The following is a 21,648-nucleotide window of genomic DNA, read 5'->3' as shown; positions in this document are numbered from 1 at the left end:
CCTATTCCTTCCCCTTTAAAGATACTTTCCCGTGCATGTATGAAGGTTACCTCAGCATTACATAGGTATGTTTCCATGGTTGTGGAATAAAAATCTACTTATGGAAACTGAATTTATCTTCAAATTCTCCATCATAGGGTGGCTGCTCCAAATATTCACCAACAATAGGTGCATGTGCATTGTTATAGTCGGGCACACAGAGCAATCATTTCAAGGTTCACAGCATGGAGCAAACAAACAATGCCAGGGTCAGTACACTATAGCAACACACATTACTGTGGCTCATTTGTTAAAACGCTCCTTCAGGGCTTCCCTCCCCTGAAGAGCCCCTCTGTTAAGTTCCTCTTATAGCCTTGTGTTCATAATGCACAGCACAATACTGAAGAGCAGTGCAGGATCCGTGCTTTCTGACAGAGATGGCTCGTTCACAAGTTACCGGTACAGTTGAAAAGCAGCTGGAATGATGGGATTGAGAACCCTGCATTATGTGACGCTGAACCTGCCTTCATTGTAAACCCTTCCCAAAACACCCAGTAGGCCAGTTGCACAGTGGAATAGCTACCCACAGTGCACTGCTCTCTGTGCTGATGCAAGAGCTGCTACTGTGGATGCGTTCCACCAACACAAGAAGCATAGCGTGAACATGAAACAGCAGATTCATTACAGCAGTGGCTGTACATCAGTGTAACTTAAGTCAACTTAACTTTGTAGCAGTGTCGCTGAAAGCCAGCAAAACTATCCCCAAACTTTTTACCTTATGCCCCCCTTCTGCCTCCCAGAGCTGAGGCTGGGAGCAGGGCTGTGTCTCCAGGAGGGGGGGATATGGACAGGGGTAAGGGAGCCGAGGCTGGGGCCACAGCTGGGGGCAGGCACGGGGCAAGTAGCAGAGCCCAGCAAGTAGGACCAGCAGCCGGGACCCTGCATGTAGGGCCAGATGTGGGGCCAGCAGCCAGGACTCTGCATGCGGGGCTGGGTGCGGGACCAGCAGCTGGGATCACGTGTGAGCAGCTGGGAGCGGAACCCTGGGTGTGGGACCAGCAGCCGGGACCCCTCGTGCGGGGCTGGGAGCAGAACCCCAGGCATGGGGCCAGCAGCTGGGATGCCACGTGTGCAGCCGGGAGCGGGGCTGGCAGCTGGGACCCCACGTACGCAACTGGCAGCTGGGACACCACATAAAACCTGGGGGTGCTGCAGCACCCCCTGCACCCTTACTTCCCACACCTATGCTTTATAGTGTGGACATAGCCACTGTAGTTGACTTTGTCAACTACTTCCATGATTTTACTATGTGTAAGTACTGAGAAATAGCAAAGGTTAAATCTTACCATTCCAAGACCACATTCCGTCCCATCAGCCAATGGCATATGCTGAGTACGACAGCCCTTGTGAATTCCTTCAGCACTTGTGCACCATAAGCGTTTGCATTGTTTCTGAAAAGAAAACAAAATTTCAGTTCCTTTGCTACACCCGTAACATCATTTTGTTCAATGGCCTACATATTAATTACATTTCTCTTACCACATGCACCTTGTAATATTTGCAAATAGGAGAATTCTAAAAGCTATCATTAAAATATTTTTCACAAATGATACTCCTTATAAAATAAGAGAAGAGATTCTGCATAAGGAAAAACAAGTAATATGGAATATTTTGATTGGACTCATTGGATTAGCAAAATCAGTCAACTTCACATCATAACTTGGTATTTTATTAAAAAATTAGAGGTTCAGGTTATTTACTACATATCATAAGGTCTGAATATAATCACCCTGTAAAGCCATTAACTACTATTTCCACATAGTGGTACCAATGTATTGACAATGGGTCAAATTTCAAAAGTGCCTTAGTGAGCCTAAATCCCACTGAAAATCACAAAGGCACTTTTGAAAACTTTATTCAATGCGATTTCACAGATGCAATATACAGTACTGTAATAGTTCTGTCAAAACTGCAGAGTCACTTCTCAACTGCCACCAAACTAGGGTTAGATGTCCCCAAGGGGATGAACAGGACAAGATGGCTTTAACCACATTTGTGGCTCCTCAATCTAATTCAACCTCTGGTGTAAATTATCATTGATTACAATGAAGTTATTGCACATTTGGCATTGAGTGTTAAAAAATATTGAGTGGTTTTCACAGTAAGAGAGTATATGAGTCACACTATACATTTGTGAATGAGAAAGCCTAAAAATTAAATGGTTATAGGGTGTTTAATTTTATAGATTAAATATAGTTAAATAGAAGTTATAAGATTTTTTAAAATTAATATTCTATACAATACTATACTGCAAAAGAGGGTTTCAAGTTTCTAGACTTTCCACCTCAGATCTGTTTGGGTACGTGGAACATAGAACCTGGTCCAAAATTAGGGTGACCAGATGTCCCGATTTTATAGGGACAGTCCCAATATTTCTTATATAGGCTCCTATTACCCCCCCACCTCCATCCCGATTTTTCACACTTGCTGTCCAAAATCCAAAATCCCACGATGTCCATGGAAAGACTTCCATTGATTTCAGTAGGATTTGGATCAGGGCAATAGAAAGGAAACTGAATACCCTAATTCTGTCAGTAAAACTGACTGTTCCAAGAATTAATCAATAGTTCATCTAAAAAATAATAATAATAGAAAGAGTCTGTCTTCCTAATTACTACTGCATAGTATAAAAGTTATATTCTCCAGCTGGACTGACAACTTAGATAAATATATCAAAATCACGGTGCAATCAGTGTTGAACATCACTACCTTTGAGTATACAAATCCTGACCTCTTAAATTATTCCACACTCACTATGGGCCAGATTCTGATTCCCTGCCTTACAATGAATAGCAATTTACTCCAAAAATATTCCCACTGAAGTTTGCCTAAATCAGATCCTATGTTAATTGTCATATCTAATTAGTTCCAACAGGTAATGCTAATAAAATTTTCTTCTGCAGATGGAAGCAAAGCCTTTATGGCATATTGGCAGTGCTTGCTCTTTAATTATTAGCACTGAATGAATCCATCATGACATTTTAAAGTTTGTACAGACATCCAACAACCAAAATTCCATTTTTTATTTATCAAGCTGTGTATAGCTTTGTTTCCAGTTCACTGTTCTGCTATTAAGAAACTGCTGACCTTGACCTGTAGGTTAAGCTTATCATGAAAGCTATTCTAAGCACTGCAATTCTAACAGGCATGAGTTATAAAATAAAGAAAAGAACCCCTTCTCATTCATTTCAACATGTATATGAATTACTTATTTAATGTAAAAATTAAGCCTACTTTTTAAAACCAAACTCACAATTAAGAACAAAAACTGTGTAGTGACTAGGTAATTGTATGGATAACGTAAAAATGAATAATTATTGAATACATTTGTAAGACAATAAGAGAAAAATACTGAAGTCAGAATACATCTGTATAAATTCAGGTTTCCAGCAACAACGACTTCATGCATAAATGCACAGATCTAAATCACCTTATTCCACTTACTCTTCAACGCCACATAAAACTCTCCTAGCACTTTGAACTACCAAGCTTTCCACTGAAGTTTCTTGTCCTCTACCATGCTAATTTTTTAAACTCTTCCACATGCTCAAGGGGAAAAAAAAATACATTTGTTTAAGGATAAAGAGTCTGTGGGATTTCATTTCAATTTTGAAGAAACTGCAAATAGTATTTTTCAAAAATTGTTAAATAAATGTTAAAGATGGTTTCCTGTGTTGTGAGGCTTACCAGATAGGGGCATACTTGTGACCCAGGACCAAACATAAGTTCACACTGCTTGTTGACATCATACATTGATCCAGGCAGCTGTGATGAAAGATCATATATTCTTCCACTTGGTTTGTCGAGAAGGCATTCCCCATAACCAGTACTGTTATAAAATTAACAAAATGTAAATAAATTGTTTTTATTGAACTTTTACAAAATATACAACTTTGGAGATAATCCCACTTTGTGATTATATTACAAAATGTAAAACACTAATTAATTGATTGTTGGGAGTTATGCATATGTAAATACTGTAAGATCTGCCCCCACAAAGTAAGCTGTGGGTTTGCACGTATATTTAGCTTTGCACATATACTTAGCTTCACAACTGCCTTTCTAAAATACCACATCAGAGCAACAACAAACATAAAACTTCCAAAATAAACCACAAGAGATAGACAGCTGTTACGACAATTTAGGACAATCACCACTATAATTATGCAGCAAAGCAATATGCATTTTTTGTAATATAAAATAAAATTATAGAGGTTTCTATTTATTTTCAACTGTTTCATGCAAACTGTTTACAGTAATTGATATTTTAGATGCTGATCTACAAGTTTGCATATTAAAATGAAAATTACAGGCATGGATGAAAAATTCCCCTATTTGATTCTTCTTAAGATTATCTTACAATTAATTCATCAACAACGCTCTCTTTTGTGCATTTTTGAGAAAATGAGAATTGAAAAAATTGTCATAGCAAAGGAAAAGATCAAAAGGTCTTGACTCAGGAAAAATCTAATTATAACCAGCATTCCTCATTTTAAAAAGAAGCTTTTCATAAAAAGAAGAGGGTGTGCATTTTGATCTAGATACACCATGTTAAATATATTGATGTACTTGATTGTGTTGCCAAGGCTCTGATCCTAAAAAGACTGAAGCATGCCCTTAACTTAACACATTGTGAGTAGTTCAGTTGAAGTCATGAGACTACTTACAGTAAGTAAAGGTAAGCACCTGCATCAGTCTTTGGAGGATTGAGGACTACTTTTCTAAGAATGAATACTAAAATATTAAACTGTTCAGTAATTGAAAAGCAAATGCATGGCAATATAGCATATGACAAATACAAAGGAACACAGAGTGCTTTTAAAATAGCATACAGTTATATTTAAGCAATGTTTTGTAAACAGTTTCAAGAGACGACAATTGAAAAAACAGACTACATTATATTGATACTTACTCAAGAAACTCAGTGATATATTTTTGACTGCATTTTGACCAGGTCCATGGACTTGTGTGATAATTTAAAGTTGGGGCCATTACATGGTACTGATATTTTATTCCAGCTTCTTTACACTTAAAACTATCATCATGGGGTATATTAAATCTAAAAGACAAACAAACACATTCCAAAACAAATTCAGTAAAAATTCATTTTAAGTTTACTATATTACACCACCAAAAGTTCAAGTCTTAAGTTTCAAAATGCCTTTCGTGTATAACAGGACTCATCTGTAATTGTGGCTCTCTGCTAATATGGTGATAGATGCCCTAGAAATGCCTTAGACAGATTCTGTAGCATCTTTTATCCAAAAGGATCCTAAAATATATTAATTCTTACAATTGTTCGGAAAAAATGAGTATCTAAAAAAATGTAGTTGTATATTTTCACGCTATGACCAAATTCTACCTTTAAATATTCAAATGAGGCTCCAGCTGTCTTACTAAAAACACACCAAAACTTACACCTTGTATTGCTCTATTTCTTTTAACATAAAAGTGTGTACAAATCTTCTTATGAGTGGGGTTTCACTATGCATTCATCTTCCACCCATACTTCAGTTTTTCACTTATACTTACGATCAAGTATGAGTCTATCAATTCATTTTTATCTGCAATGAGAATTATTCTGAATATTCGGTCCAATGTAGTCTTACTCGGTTTGTTTTTTTTTTACTATGTATAATATACATGTAGATAAAATTAGTTATAAAGAGTAGTATTACATTCTCAGAGAAAGAACCACTCTGAGATTTTCAAGGCTAACTGGCATAAGTGCTTGAACTAGGGATGCTGCCGCACCCCCTGGCTTGAAGTGGTTTCCCTCACATACAAGGTTTACAGTTTGGTTCAATGGCTCTCAGCACCCCCACCATGCAAATTGTTCCAGCACCCCTGCTAAATGGGGATTAATTTCACTATAAGCTATGTGGCTAAACACCCTACTTGGCTTTGAAAATGTCAACCTCTTTGGAACATGTAGTTTTAGACAAACGGTTTATCCAACATACTGTACTATACATTAATAAATAGGATACACATAATATATGCTCCCATACACACACCTTAATTGTGACTACTAAATACACAAATTACATAAAGCCCAGCATTATTATATTTATGCAACCAGCAAAGTGCAATATTTTGCTCTTTGAGTTGAAGCATTGTTACATGTGGCATGCATCTAAGTGAACATGAAAGGCATATCCAATTCACAAGCTGGCTTCTAGGCTGTGAAATGCCATCATCACCTAAACTGTGGCATGCCTCACAGACCCAGAGCATGACACGCCTTTTACTTCAATGATAGGCATGCCACTTACCATGTGTTGTCCTTGTCTTCCTCTCATATTTTTAATAAGATATTTTTATTTGGTTGTGTATTCCTATGGTGCTCTAAAATGGCGAACACACTTAAGAATATTTCTAAGTTATATTAAAAACTTGGTATTTATTTAAACTGAGGTTATTTATTAAAGCTAGATTGTGGTTGGGATAATAAGGCTACCCTGGGAGGTGGGTGGGTGCAGGAGGTACCCATCCCAAGCTCCCTGAATGCAGTGTTTGATCTGTTCTGATCACAGTTCTGGGCACAAGGGACAAACAGGGGCTTTTGCAGCCAATGCTCCCCACGCCCACTGTGAGCAGGTGGATGGGGAGTGACAGAGCCACAGTTTTATTCTGGAAGACGTGCTTCAGTCAAACGCAAGGTATTGGTCTCAATACAGGGGTAACTGGGTGAAATTTAATGGCCAGTAACATCCTGGAAGTCACACAATATGATATCATGGTCCCCTCTGGCCTTAAACTATGAATCTATTACCCCTACCTGTTGGCCAGCAGAGGTGGCAAGATGCAAGGGGGCAGGGAGAATGTTGTGTCCTGTAAAGGGCTTTAGCGATTACTTCCTCACAGAGCAAGAAGGAACGCCAGGGGAAACGGGACATATATATATAAAAAGAAATCAAAACATTATTCCATTGGAAAATATATACTTACACATGCCCAAGTTCATGTGCTATAGTAAATGCAGCGCTTAATCCATTTTCTTCACTTATAGAACAGCTGCGCAGTGGGTCACACATTGTACCTAATTCCGCTAAACCTGAAAAAATGAATTTTTATATAAAAGCCTAACAGTAAAATATTCATGTAGAAGTATTGACTATATAAATGAATATTAAGGGGGTACATGTTCAAAGTGATGCCTAATGGATACAGCCAGAGGCACACAAATTAAGCACCTACCTTGATCCAGAAAATCATACCCAGAATATATACCAAGGCAAGGTTACATTACCAAGGATGCAATACCATAAAGGTTGACTTTCTAAGATGCACATTGTAAACTTTACATTTACAGTATGATTTCCTCATATCTGTAATACAATTCTCTTACAAGTTCTCTTAAAAATATTATACTGATTTAACAAAGTAGCTTACCTAGAGTATCACACTTCTCTCTAGCTCTGCAGATATCTTCCCTTGAAGAAAAAGATGTTATTTGAAACTATTTTAATATACAAAAGAGAATCCAAAATTGTATTCCAAACAACAAAAAACACAGAGGACCAGATGTCGAACTGGTATAAACTGATGTAACTGTATTGACTTCAATTGAGCTACACTGATTTAAACCAGATATGGATTTGATGCATAATTTTTAATATTTAAATGTACAGATCAGTTTTAAATTCTTGTGAACAAGTTAATTTAAACTCAGACTTAGCCCACACTATCACTGTCTCTCAAACTTGCACTGAACAAGAAGCCTAAATGCTACATCCCAGATCCCCAAAGATACTTCGGTAACTGAATCCTGTTTTTAGGTGCTGCTGCAACCCACAGAATTCCCATTGTTTGGCTGCCGCCTTACCCCATAGGCATCTAAACTCACTCAGTGCCTAAGTTTTTGTAGTAAAAGTTCCCTAGGTGCCTACATTCCTGCCTCTGAGCTTGCGCACTGCAGCCTCACTCTAGGCCTCTGGGCACCCACCTCCTGCCTAAGTGCCAGAGCGATCCACGAGCTGGGGAAAGACAGGTGGTCACCTGCCTAAGTTTGCATGTGGACCCAGTCCAGTAGGCATGCTTAGAGGCCACCTAACTGCACACAAAACAACTTGCGGGAGAGGGGGAGGACAGAAGGTGGATCTGCCTTATAATCTTTAGCCCAGTGGTAAAAGAATTCACTAGGATTTGGGAAACCACCAGTTCAAGTCCTCCCCACCCATCTGACAGGGAGGGATTTGAACAGAATCATCTACCTCTCAAGTGAGTGTCCTAATCTATGGGCTATAAAGTCATCCCCACTCTGTCTTTGCCCCCAGATAACATTTAATTATTCAATTATTTAATTAAACTGGAACAACTTCAATAGGACAGACTGAGGGAAACCCACACCAGAATATTCTATGGACTACTGATTAGGCCACTCACCTGAAAAATAAGAGACTCCTGTTCAAATCTCTTCCCCTCATCAGGCAGAGGGAGGAATTGAGCTAGTGGTCTCACACATTCCGGGTGAGTGCGCCATCCACTGGGATAAAAGTTATGAGAGTTTCCTCCCAGTTGTTGTGTGTGGAATTAGGCAGCCTCTGAGTATACCTACTGGACTGGGCTCCACATACAACTTAGGCAGAAGAGCGCCTATTAGGGTGACCAGCTGTCTGGTTTTTGCCAGGAACCGTGGCCAATGGGAGCTGCGGGGGCAGTGCCTGCAGGTGAGAGCAGCGTGCAGAGCCGCCTGTGGTATCTCCACCTAGGAGCCGGACCTCCTGGCTGCTTCCGGGGCACAGTGCAGTCTGTGGTGCCAGGACAGGCAGGAAGCCTGCGTTAGCGCCACTTGCTGCGCCACTGACCGGGAGCCACCGGAGGTAAGTCCGCGCCCAACCCCAAGCCCCAGCTCTGAAACCCCCCCACAAACCTGGAACCCCCTCCTGCACCCCAAGCCCCTCATCCCCTGCCCCACCCCATGGCCTGCACCCCCAGACCAGAGCCTTGACCCCCTCCCATACCCCAACCCCCTGCTGCAGCCCAGAGCCCCCTCCCACACCCTGAAACCCTCTGCCCCACCCCCAGCCTGGAGCCCCCTCCTACACCCCAAACCCCTCATCCATGGCCCCACCCTTGCACCCCCACATGGAGCCCTTACCCCCCACTGCAACGCAACCCCCTGTCTCAACCCGCAGCCCCCTCCTGCACCCTGAACCCCTCATCCCCAGCCCCACCCCAGAGCTCATACCCCCAGCCAGGGCCCACACCCCTCATTTCTGGCCCCACCCTGGAGCCCACATTCCTAGTTAGAGCCCTCACCCCCTCCCGCACCCTAACCGCCTGCCCCAGGGCAGTGAAAGTGAGTGAGGGTAGGGGAGAGAGAGCCATCAAGGGAGAGGGAATGTAGTGAGCGGGGGGCAGGACCTCGGGGAAAGGGCAGGACAGGGGGCAGAGCCTCTGGGAAGGGGCAGGGCTAGGGTGTTCAGTTTTGTGGGATTAGAACGTTGGCAACCCTAATGCCTATCTTCCCCCATTTTGTGGATCGCGAGCAGAGCTAGGCACCTCTCTGCAGCCCAAATTGAGACACTGAACTCCATAAGATGGGCAGGGTGGGTCTTAATACACCTCCTTCTTCTTGGGTCTCCCATTTACTGGGTTAGGCAGTTCTCCACCTAGCACGCTGGCTTTGTGGATCACATTCTAAGGTGCCTATCCTTAGATTCCCATTCATTGTATAGGAGGCTAGGGGCCTAACTCCAGTTCTATGGATCACAGTGTTGTTCCTGTGGTTTTCTAGGGGGCTAAAAGTTAGGTGTCATGACACTCAGCATCACAATGTCTAAGTCCCTTTTGTGGATCTCAGGTTATGCTGTTTCCCTGGCGGGTTCACAATGCACAGCAAGCATAGAAATGCTGCTGAAAATTGTGCAGTATTGTTCCGGAAATTTGAAACTGCCCTAAGCAGAGGAACCAACAACACTGCTGAAATTAAGAAAATAAAATTCAGGACAAGATCTAAATGCAGCTTATTTTTTTTTTCAGTGGATATAAAACAAGGTTTAAATATCAGAGAAACTGAAAGAGAAAGAACAATTAGGGAGGGTATATCTTTTATGCTTGAACACCAGAAAGACCGAGAGAAGTGGAGACAGGAGGAATATATATTAAATCTAATGCTTTCCCCCCTATAAAGTTTTAATTTTGTAAACTGCTGTTCAAAAGTAGACCATCATTAAGTCAGTGCAATGGATTCCATTAACGTTATTGCTTTGGTACAGCACCCTAGCACTGACTGAACTGTACTGGTACAATGGATAGAACCTTCATTTCACCAGATCACAATTTCAGGGGTGATCCTGCTCCCACTGACTTTAATGGGAACTCAATCAGCTGGTCTGTTACCAACACAACATTGTCACTGTAATTTTTCATGCATTGTTTCTCTGTTGTCTCAGGATACAACTGCACTTGAGCTGAAGATAGTATCCAGCTCAGGTAGATATACGCACGCTAACTCTGATTGAGCTACCATGCTAAAAACAGAAGCATAACCGCAGAGCTGCAGGCAGCGGAATGGGCTAGCCATCAGAGTAAGTATTGAGAGTCCCTGGCAAGACTGTACTTGGGCAGCTAGCCAACCCTACCACCTGCACCACCATGGATACACTTCTATTTTTAGTGTGCTAGCTCACTCAAACTAGAGTGTATACATCTACCTGAGTTGGAAACTACACCTTCAACTCAAGTATAGATGTATCTTCGGAGTACAAAACATTTAATTTTATTCCACTATTGATTTCTTCATTTACTTTAATTAACTTTGAAATATTTCAGTGCAACAGTTAAAAATAATGTCAGAAACAAACTGTTACTTGTCTGACATAGTTCAATAAATGTGACTATTTCAGAGGCTGTACCTTGTAATGAGAACAGCAGTATCATGATGAGAAGGGTGAGCATCATCCAGAATGTTCTGTGTTTGTTGCCATAAACAAAAATTACGAAGAGTGGTAGCTGCATTAAAATTGATGGCTGGTCCTTCCTGTACAGGAAATTGCCAAGACACAACAAAGACTGTAAAACTCATTCACTTGCAATATTTCAGTCATGTGGTATCCAATTCTGCAAGCTGATCTGTGTGGGTGAACAGCAGGCAGGGAATCAATAGGGCTCTATGCAGGAGTCCACCCACACAGATTAATTTGCAGGATCAGAGCCGTAACGTGGCCAGTAATCAGACAGACAGTAACGTAACCAGTCTTTTAAATCAGTAAGTATAACCCTGTGTCATATACTGATTACAAAGACGCTGTTAGAAAAATATTTATAACAAAATAAATCAACATAAAAATATTTTTAAAAATTCAGATCTATGTTATGCACACTATCTTGGACTGATATAATTTATAACATCTAATTTGTCATGTTTATTTTTTTAATTTCACTCAAGTTTGGACAATGAAACACATGGGTCTTATGGTAAATATCATTTCCTCCTTCTTATACACAGCTGCAATGCTGCTATAATTGAGGCCAGATTATCTTGTGCTACTGACAGACCACAGACGACAACTAGGGAAGGAGGAACAGTTTGTAAGATTCACTTTGTGGCATTTTCAGCAGATTGTATGAGGGGAGGGGATACCATTTCCCATGCACCCTGCAAAACAAAAGATCTCAGGGGATCCATCAGCAGCTAGGGCCTCCATACTGCCACCCTGTCGCACGACCCCTTACAGAACTCCCTCATTCCTCTGGCAACATGGTATTAATGAAGCTGTGCCCAGACTTATCCTGCAAGTAGCTGCCCTATAAGCCCTTATGAGGGTCTGACTTAAAGGCCATTTCAGTCATGGGAATTCCTAAAAGAAAGGATGGGAGGAGTTCCACAATAAAAATAAACCTGCAGTAAACCTCTCTGTGTGTGTAAACTAATTCCACTTGGGGCTATAGTTAACCCTGACACCTACATTCTTTCTCTGTTTTGTTTGGTTTTGGTGGAGGGGCTTTTGTTTGGGGGGTTTGTTTGTTTTTATATCAACAAAGTGATGGTCATAGTAAAGGTAAGTATAACTGACCTTAACATTTAAAAAACAAACTGTTTTTGTTGAAACTATTTTATTTTAAAAAATTAGCATGCAAACAAATCTTTTGTGCCTAATCTGCTGGAAAATATCCTATTAATCAATATATTTTTCTTACCTGTTCATTGTGAATTACAATTAGTTTTACAATCATTATATTTATGAGATTTCCAATACTTGAGTCTTTGTAGATTGCTGCAACCTAGAGAGAAAAAGGTAGTAGGATTAGACTGCTAAAACCATATGGCAAACTTGAGATCTCTGAGTATTTTCATACTCAGTTATTTAGTTAAATTTTTATATTCAGTTATAAGCATTCAAATACCACATTGGTTACCAGAAGATGGACAGATTATACTCAGTTACACCAATCTGTCATTTGTTCACTATAACGGAATATACTTGTTTACTACAACAATAATTAACACTGAATAAGACTAAGATCAAATGGACTCTCCACAGATATGACAGAGACAAGGTAGGTACTGGACTGACTTCTGTAGATGGAAAGTACAAGCTTTCAAGCTACACAGAGCTCTTCTTTAGGTTTGGGGAAGGAAGAATAGTGTTTGAGCTAAATATAAGTTGGAACAGACTGTTAAGCAGAAGGGTTAACATGTTGGAGGCGGTCATTTGAAATGAAGTGGGAAATTGGATTAGATTATTATGCACAGAGGGTCTGAAATGGGCAATTTAGGGCACCAGGCACTGTGGTGTGTTACAAATTGTTGTAATGAACCAGGAAACCAGTGTCTCTGTTAAGTTTATGGCTTTTGGTGTCTAGCAGAGTTATGAAATAAAATTCCCAAGTTCGCCTTTTGAAGGTGTTGTGCAGGTTTCCCCTGAGGACAAATATTGCAAGATCAGATATGGAGAGATCATTTTGTGAAAAGTAAAGGAGTACTTGTGGCACCTTAGAGACTAACAAATTTATTTGAGCATAAGCTTTCGTGAGCTACAGCTCACTTCATTGGATGTATTCAGTGGAAAAGGTTCACCCACAGGTGATGTCTGTCTTTTGTCATTTTTCTGTGCGAGTTCCTTCGAGCGTGTAGTGATTGTTCCATTTCACTCACACAGTTGTTGGGGCATTTGATGCACGGCATAAGGTATATCACAAGTTGTGACAAGCATGTGAAGGACCCATAAATCTTGAAAGGTGTGTTGTGGGGGTACTGATCATCAGAGCAGTGGAGATATGTCCTCAAGTTTTGCATCTATTGTTCTGGCAGTGTCTGATGCTGCTTTGAGCTGGTGTGTCCTGGTCTATGGGGAGCTTGCTTCGGATGATGATCTTGGTGAGGTTGGGGGGTTATTTGAAGGCCAGAGGAGGAAGTTTGGGAAAGATTTCTTTTAGGGTGTGCTACCCTGAAAGAAATCTTTCCCAAATTCCAATATAACAGTCAGCCTACATAGATCCCTTTGAAAGACCAGGGAATAACACAGCAGGGACTGAGACACACCATTGAAGGTAATGGAAGCTTTGCCACTGACTTTAGTGGGAGCAGAACCAAACTCTAAGAGACTAGTTTCACAACATGCCTCAAAACTGTACCAAATATTTTGCAGAAGATATTTTCTGCACACGCAAAACCTACATTTGCATAAGCAAAGAGGCATTTCTGCACATAAATCAGGTAGCTAGACCACAGCGCTCACTGGCTAAACCCATGGACCAGGGTGAAGCCACAGTGAAAGCTTACCCTTCATGTAGAAAAGTAACTGTGTGTGAGGGATCGCAGGTCTCAAACACAGACCTATAAGTCTCCAAGCAGTGCCCAGACCACAACTGCCACAAGACAGCTCTCCAGAACCATTAGGGATAGGTGCTAGCAGAACTCTGGCCCACCAGATGCTCTGCCTATGAAGCTCCTGATTGGAGCAGACATCCAGCCCTACCGATTGGCCCACACTACCTAAGCCAGAAGGAGGCACAGGAAGTTGTCTAAGCAACTGAATGAACTCCTAATCAGCAGACGTACAGGACCCAAAGCCCCAACTCTGGTTTGATCCTGGCATTGTTACCTGACTCCAGTTTGATCCTTGATACTGCTACTAATTCTGATTTTGGCTTCACCCCCAGCACTGTTCCCTGGTTCCTGACTCTGACTTGACCCTGGGCATGGCTATCTGACTCCAGTCCTGACCCTCAGCATGAGTCTTGATCCCCCCACTCTGGCCCCAACCCTTGGCATGATCCTGACCCTGTCTCTGGCTCTGACTCTGGTTTTGGTTGCTGGCTTCTGACCCTGACTCTGACCACTAGGCCTGACCGCCAACACCCCTGTCCCTAAACTGTGCCTCTTCAAGATGTGTTGTCTACATGGATGCCACTCTTTGTGTATGTACATCCCATGTGCATTAGATTGGCTTCTTTTGGCCAGAAGTGTCCATCGGAGCTGCACCTGTGCCCTAGATACCCTCACATCCTCCCTCACACCCCACACCACCCCAGTATAAAAGGGAGGCAAGTCCAACCATTTTCAGTTCCTTCACCAATACCCAACCCCGATGTGGGAAGGAATATATAGTAGCAGGAAAGGAGGGTGGGTTGTGGCATCCATGTGGACAACACATCTTAAAGAATGACATTTATTCTAAGGTACTTAAGTAACCATTCTTTTTTCTTCAAGTGATTGTCCACCTGGATTCAATTCTTGGTGACTAACAAGCAGTAGTCTGATTGCTTGGAGATGCGTACTAAGAGTCCTGCCTAAACAATGATTGCAGGACAGCCCTACCAACATGGGCATCCAATTTGGAAGCTCTGACCAAAAGATTAGGGTCTCGTAAATGTGAGGACCAAGCTTAATGTATTTTCCTTACAAGCCTCAGGAATAGAGGCATTCTTCAAATACACAGAGGTTGCCTGACCTCTAGTGGAATGAGATATAATGTGTCCCAGTGGATCCAACTTGGGCAGCTCATAACATGTTCTTATGTAGTTGGACACCCATTTTGATAGATTTCTGTGAAGATACTGCCTGATACTTAACCCTATCAGCAAAGGCCACAAAGACCCAGATCTTCAAAGGCATTTAGGCTCCTAACTTCCAGTGAAATCAATGGAAGTTAAAAATCTAGATACCTCTGAGAATCTGGGCCAGTCTAGGTGTGTTTTTAAATAATTTTGTCTTGGTAAGACAGTATGACAATGCCCTTACCACATCAAGTGTATGAAGTTTAGCTTCCGCTGGGATTGGGTGAGACTTGGGGAAGAAAACTGGGAGATGAGTAAATTGGTTCTTATGGAACTCAAACTACTTTTGGCAGGAACTTGAGGTGAGGCCTGAGAGTAACTCTAGCCTTCTGAAATACTGTATAAGGGAGATTCATAATATGGGGATGAATCTTTCCCCTCCCCACCTTTGAGCTGATGTGATGGCTACTAAAAAGGCAGTCTTCACTGATAGGTAGTAAAGTGAAGATGTTATTAAGGGTTCAAAGGGGAGACCCATGAATCCTGTTCATACCATAGAGGTCCCAAGAGGGAGGGAGCTGCTGAACTGCAGAAAAAACATGACTGCGGCCCTTAAGAAATCCAGTCACTGTAGAGTGAGAAAATACAGCGTGCTCCTGGATAAGAGGGTAATGTGCAGCTATTGCTGCTAGTTCCCTTTGGAACTAATAGAAAGCCCAAATTGTTGCAGGACTAGTGAATAGCCCAGTATCAATGAAATAGATGTTGTCAAGGGAGACAGCTGGTGCTGAGACATCCAAATAAAAACCTTACTCACTTAGCTTTATAAATCTGTCTAGTTGAGGATTTCCCATTTTGGAACAGAATGTGAACAGCTTCTTTTGGTGGATGTCATCCAATCAGCAGCCAGGCTGTCAGATGTAACAATGATGAGTCTAGATGTAGGATCTTACCATTGTTCTGTGAGATTGTATCAGGCAAAGGAGGTAAAGTGATCGGAGGCTGCACTGAGAGGTTCACTAGATCTGAATACCAGAACTGCCTGGGTCCCAGACCGGGACCACCATGATCATCATCTCTGCCTCTTGTCTCAGGATCCTCAGTATCATCAGACCCCAGTCCCAATATTGAGGGGATGAAAAAGACAACTTCAGGGAGCCTGAACTGGAGCACCATCTAGATCAGAAAACTTGGCATAATTGTTCTGGTCTGTGAGAAATAATTCCATTGATGGCTATCCCCATTTGCAAATGATGATCTTCAGCACGGGGTCCTTGAGCAACCACTCATGGTTGTCTGAAATGTCTGTTGTGGTGATCTATTAGTGAGTCCTGTATACATGGAAGATGCAAGGCCAGTGGCATGATCCAGTGATGAATGCACAAATCTAAGCCAAATGGCTTTCTGGCAAAGTGGAGATGACCTGGTTCCTCCCTGTCTGTTGACATAAAGCATAGTTGTGGTGTCGGACTGTGTCCATTATGTCCATGTGATGACTGCTGCGTAGATACACTGATTTCAACCACTCCGTCTGGTGCACAGGTGAAGTCTGGCAAACTGTATCACATAGGTGCATGAGGCCATATGTTCACGAGCCTGAGGCATATTCTCACTGATGTCCTTGATTGAGTTTGAAGTTGGTTGAGGAGGTTCTATCTTGACAAAGGTAGGCTCTCACTGACCTGGAATCTAACACAGCTCCTATGAACTCTCTGTTTGAGTCAGAGAAAGTGCGGATTTTTCTCTATTGACTTTGAGGCTCAGAGTGGCGAGTACCTTTAATGTTATTTGGTGACCTACTGGGGTGATCTTCCTCAGATGAACTAGTCACGTAGGCATGGACAGAACTGAATCCCTTCTTTCCTTAAAACAGCCTTAGTTAACAATTTCGAGGACCCAGTGGCCCAAGGTCATCTGAGTCTAGCTTCCACAAAGTAAGAGTTAGTTGATGAAAGGGGGTGAAAGGAAGTGAACCTTGAGAGGTTGTCAGGCTCTTGACACCAGTGTAAAACCTGCTTCCTAGTAGAGGATGCAGACTTTGCAGCAACAAAGGAAGAGGTGGAGGGTTGTTGTCGGAGGAACCTCTCTGTCTTGGCAGCTCGGAGGCTGACTGTGCAGAGGGACACTAACTGAAGAAAGCCCGTGGTCTTACTTGCTTCCTTCTTGGGACTGGAATGGAGCTTTGCCAATTTATGCCAGCTGAGGATCTGGTGTACAGTATTTTATTTTGAACATTTGCCTATTTTTATTTGAGTCTTATCTGACACCCTGTTATGTTGCTGGAACATACCTCTGATCTCAACCTATATCTGCCCCAGGTCAATATAAAGTTACCTTTATGTTACTGATGTCACTCACAGATCTCTTTTTGTCCAATCTGAATGCTCAGCACCAGTTGATTTTCCTTCAGTGCAAATGGGTTGAGTATGCTAAGGACCAAATTCTTTCATTAAGGGACATACTAGAGTAGGCTGTAGGAGGAATTCAATGTCTCTCAGATCTCAGAGTTCTAGGGTGTGCAACCACTGCACCATTCCTTCAAAAGTAGCAGCATGTGCTTCTGTCTGCAGCTGACCAGAGAGTCAGTGTGCAGGAGAGGAGGAGCAGGACCAGAACCAACCTCCACCCCCTCCTCATCCCTTTTGTAATGATGAGCAGATACAGAGAAACTATCCCTAAGCTGCTCTAGCATTTGAGTCTTCTCTTCCCTCCAGATCCTCAGCTGGTGTTAATTATGTATTACTATTATTAATTATTATTACTGTTGTTTATTACCATAGTGCCTCAGAACCTTAGTCAACATGAACCAGGACCCTACTGTGCTAGGTGCTGTACAAACACAGAATGAAAATCACAGTCCCTGACACAAACAGTTTACAATTGAAGTAGTTCCATTACCTGAAGCCATCTGAGAATCTGATTATTATTTTGAAAATGCTACAAGCACCAATATAAAATAACCTGGGCATTTTGTTTCACAACAGCTACATGTTCTTAATATGTTTTCAAAAACAGCACTGCTGTGTACATTTATTCATTTTACTTAAATATTACAGTGAATTATTACCTATTACTAATTCTTTTAATGTTTTTTCAAATCAAGGGCTAGATTTTACCACATTCACTTATGGTAAGTAGCACCTTACTGCACTGAAGTCAACAGTGCTACCAGCTAAGGTTTTGGCCCCGATCTTCTATGTTTACAGAAGTTCCTTGTTTCAATACAGAATTCCATCTGACTGGACGCAGATGCTCCAGTAGATTTAAAAGATGTAAAATTTAAAGGGACAATACCAGAACAGTAATAAATTCACTTACTATTGGCAACATCACTTAGGTTTACTTACTATTGACATAAGTGTTAATATATAGTGCTGCAAGCTCCGTCCATGGTGGCGAACCATTTTGGTATCAGCTGTAACCATCACCTCTACATATCTTGGATAGGAAAGAAAACGTTTTTTCCGGGAATGTGGATTGCTTCTATCATCCTCTATTGATAGATTTTTAGAAGCATACTCTAAAACTGTGGCCTTTTGTAAAATATTTAGGTCTTCATTTAAACTGCCATAGTCTGGAAAAGGTAGAGTGATTTTCTTCATCTCTTTTTCTGCAAGATAAAAAAACACCAGTTACTATAGCATGCAGTTTCTAAACTTAAAGAGAGTAAGGAGAAAGATTGCACAAAATAAAGTGCAAAAGCTGTAATATTTACAATCTGCTTCCAAAATTAATCAATGTAAGCACAAAACATTAGATAGGGAAGCCTGAAACAGGAATATCAAATTGGATATTTACAGTACACTATTATACAGTTGTCCCATATATGGTGTCATTGTAAGAAATGACATTTGTATTACCATAGTCAATGTGGACCAGGACCCTATTGTGCTAGGTGCTGTACAAACACAGAGCAAAAACATCGTCCTTGTCCCAAACAGGGGAAAGAGACGTATTACATACCTTTTAGAATGCAAATCATTTTAAAATTCAAACTGACAAGCTGGAAGGACAAGAGCAGTGTGATGTCCACCTGTGTGAACCTCAGTTTAAAGGGTGAAATCTGATACAATGCAGTTGTAGACGAGACAACAACTCATTGTAATAGCTACACTCACCATCAAGGCTTACAGGAAACATGGACAAATAACACATAAAAGAAAGATCTCAGAACTGCTATACCCAATTGCTGTTTCTGCCCAGACTGTGACTGCACATGTTCAAAGGGGTTCTGCAAGGACACAGATTAATTGCATTAAATGTATGTGTAGGAGTCAAAGAAGCAAGAATTTGACACCCAGAGGAGGAAGAAAGAGAGGACAAAGGAATACATAATCAAGGGCCAAGTTGTGGAGTCTCCCCTGTTTGTGCTCCTCAATCACAAGGCCTGCTCCAACACCACTAGTCTCCTCAAGAGAGGTAGGAAAGACAGAATGAAGTTGGGGCCATTGCCCTTCCCTTTCTGCCCCCCTCAGCCAACTAAGCTGAGCCAGCACAGGGAGGAGGAACTCATGATCTATACTTCCAAAGGGTGATGGAATTGTAGTGCCACTGCAGCACATAGCTAGCCACAGCCAGGATTCCTTCTGACATGCCTTTGGCACCAATTTCTCCCTTCCCCCCCCACCCCCAATGTTCTTTAGCCCATAATATGATCTGAATGATTTTGATACTATAGCACAAAACAAAAAGTTACCACTACAGTAATTGGTACGTTAAGCATAGAAAAGTCTTATGCATGCACAGGTGCTGCTTTTCACATATATTTCATAAGCTTTATTAAATGTCAAAATGAGCAGTGTATTTTCATGATAATAAAGGGCATTTATCATCTAGTGAGCAAATAACATACACATTTAAAACATTTACAATCAATGTTTACCAAATACTCAAACAACTCAGAAGAAACTGTTCTGTACAATCAAATAAATAACACAACTTTAGATAAATAAAAATGTAGAATACATTAGCAATAATGTTGCTTAAGTTTTTTACCTGAAAGACTGGAAAGGTACCAGTTCTGGTCTCTTCAGGTAAATAATGTATGTTTTATAATCTTCCATGAAAGGGTTGAAATTGGTTTTCTTTAAAATAAAACAGGGACATTAAATACAAAAAATTACATTTAAATAGTAAAATTGTGACACAAACCAACAAAAGCCAGGAAGTTTATAAACAAGGCTGACACTGAAGACTTAATTCAGGTCATTACAGGGATTTTGTTTTGTTTACACTTTTATGTCCTTACTGTCATTTAAACATAATTTTTTGTATTTAATTAATTAAGGGCTTGAATTCTTTGTGCATCCAAAACCCCCAGTCCCAATTTGAGGAGACATACCTGTGCTAGCTCTGACAGAGCACAGCCTTAGAGGCACAAGCTCCAGGAGGGGCATGCCACCCTGACTATGTCCCAAGAGTCTCCTATAGGTACATGCTCAGGGCACCTAGCCCCTTCCATCACTTGTATTGCCAGGGCTACCCACTATTTTTAGCACACTAGCTTGATCAGCACTAGGGCAGGTATATCTCCTCAAACGGGATTACACCCCCAGCTTGAAGTTCAGACATACCCTAAGACACCCAGACTCCCTATACAATACCTGGGGAGAGTTAGGCCCCAGAGAATGGGATTCACAAAAGCCAGCACACTGACCAAGGAGCTACCTAAGCTAGCCAGAAGGAAATACCAAAGAGAGGAACTTGGCCTAAGCCTTGCCTTCAAAGAGACTCAGCACCTAAGTCTGGGCTGGTGTCATTCTTGTTCCTGCTCTAGCCCAATGTATATGAACTATCTGGCAAATGACCTATCTGGCTTTAAGATTAAACTCGAAAAGTTTATGGAGGAGATGGTATGATACGATAACATGATTTTGGCAATTAATTGATCTTTAAATATTCATGGTAAATAGGCCCAATGGCCTGTGATGGGATGTTAGATGGGGTGGGATCTGAGTTACTACAGAAAATTCTTTCCTGGGTATCTGGCTGGTGAATCTTGCCCATATGCTCAGGGTTCAGCTGATCGCCATATTTGGGGTCGGGAAGGAATTTTCCTTCAGGGCAGATTGGAAGAGGCCCTGGAGGTTTTTCACCTTCCTCTGTAGCATGGGGCACGGGTCACTTGCTGGAGGATTCTCTGCTCCTTCAGGTCTTTAAACCATGATTTGAGGACTTCAGTAAGCTCAGACATAGGTGAGAGGTTTATTGCAGGAGTGGGTCGGTGAGATTCTGTGGCCTGCATTGTACAGGAGGTCAGACTAGACGATCATAATGGTCCCTTCTGACCTTAATATCTATGTATTTATACACAGTGGAACAGTTCCAACAGAAGAGACAGGGAGCCCTGCTACAGAATATCCCCATAGCCTGGTAGTTAGGGTATTCTCCTGGAAAGTGGGAGACAAAAGTTCAAATCCCATCTCACATTAGGCAGAGGCAGGAATTGAACTTGGTCTCCCACATCCTGGGTGAGTGCCCTAATTGCTGAGTCATAAGGGAGGAGCTGCTGCTACTCTTCCTCCTTTCTGTCCTCCAGCTGTTTCGTGTTGGTTTAGATGTGCTTTGAGAACATCTACCGGATCAGGCCCCAAATGCAATATAGGTGGAAAACGCCTATGTTTTGACTCCTACTCGGAATTATCAGTGAGTGAGGTGCTG

General features: G+C 41.6%; 1 protein-coding gene across 3 annotated transcripts in view; it reads right to left on the bottom strand.

The window, feature by feature from the left end:
- ADAMTS20 (ADAM metallopeptidase with thrombospondin type 1 motif 20) overlaps positions 1-21,648 on the bottom strand; it is a 184,582-nt gene that overhangs the window by 121,474 nt on the left and 41,460 nt on the right. For all 3 annotated transcript variants that reach the window (XM_074942180.1, XM_074942179.1, XM_074942181.1), the window contains exons 4-11: positions 18,336-18,598; positions 12,187-12,270; positions 10,902-11,026; positions 7,435-7,475; positions 6,991-7,096; positions 4,952-5,098; positions 3,727-3,868; positions 1,326-1,430 (exon numbers count right to left, since the gene is read on the bottom strand). In XM_074942180.1, coding sequence (XP_074798281.1) covers positions 1,326-1,430; positions 3,727-3,868; positions 4,952-5,098; positions 6,991-7,096; positions 7,435-7,475; positions 10,902-11,026; positions 12,187-12,270; positions 18,336-18,598 — 1,013 coding nt within the window. The remainder of the gene's footprint in view (positions 1-1,325; positions 1,431-3,726; positions 3,869-4,951; positions 5,099-6,990; positions 7,097-7,434; positions 7,476-10,901; positions 11,027-12,186; positions 12,271-18,335; positions 18,599-21,648) is intronic.

The sequence above is a fragment of the Natator depressus genome, chromosome 1 (assembly GCF_965152275.1).
Source record: "Natator depressus isolate rNatDep1 chromosome 1, rNatDep2.hap1, whole genome shotgun sequence".
In the NCBI taxonomy this organism is placed as follows: domain Eukaryota; kingdom Metazoa; phylum Chordata; order Testudines; family Cheloniidae; genus Natator; species Natator depressus.
The sequence above is the reverse complement of the archived record's forward strand: the minus strand, read 5'-3'. Positions and strand labels throughout refer to the sequence as shown.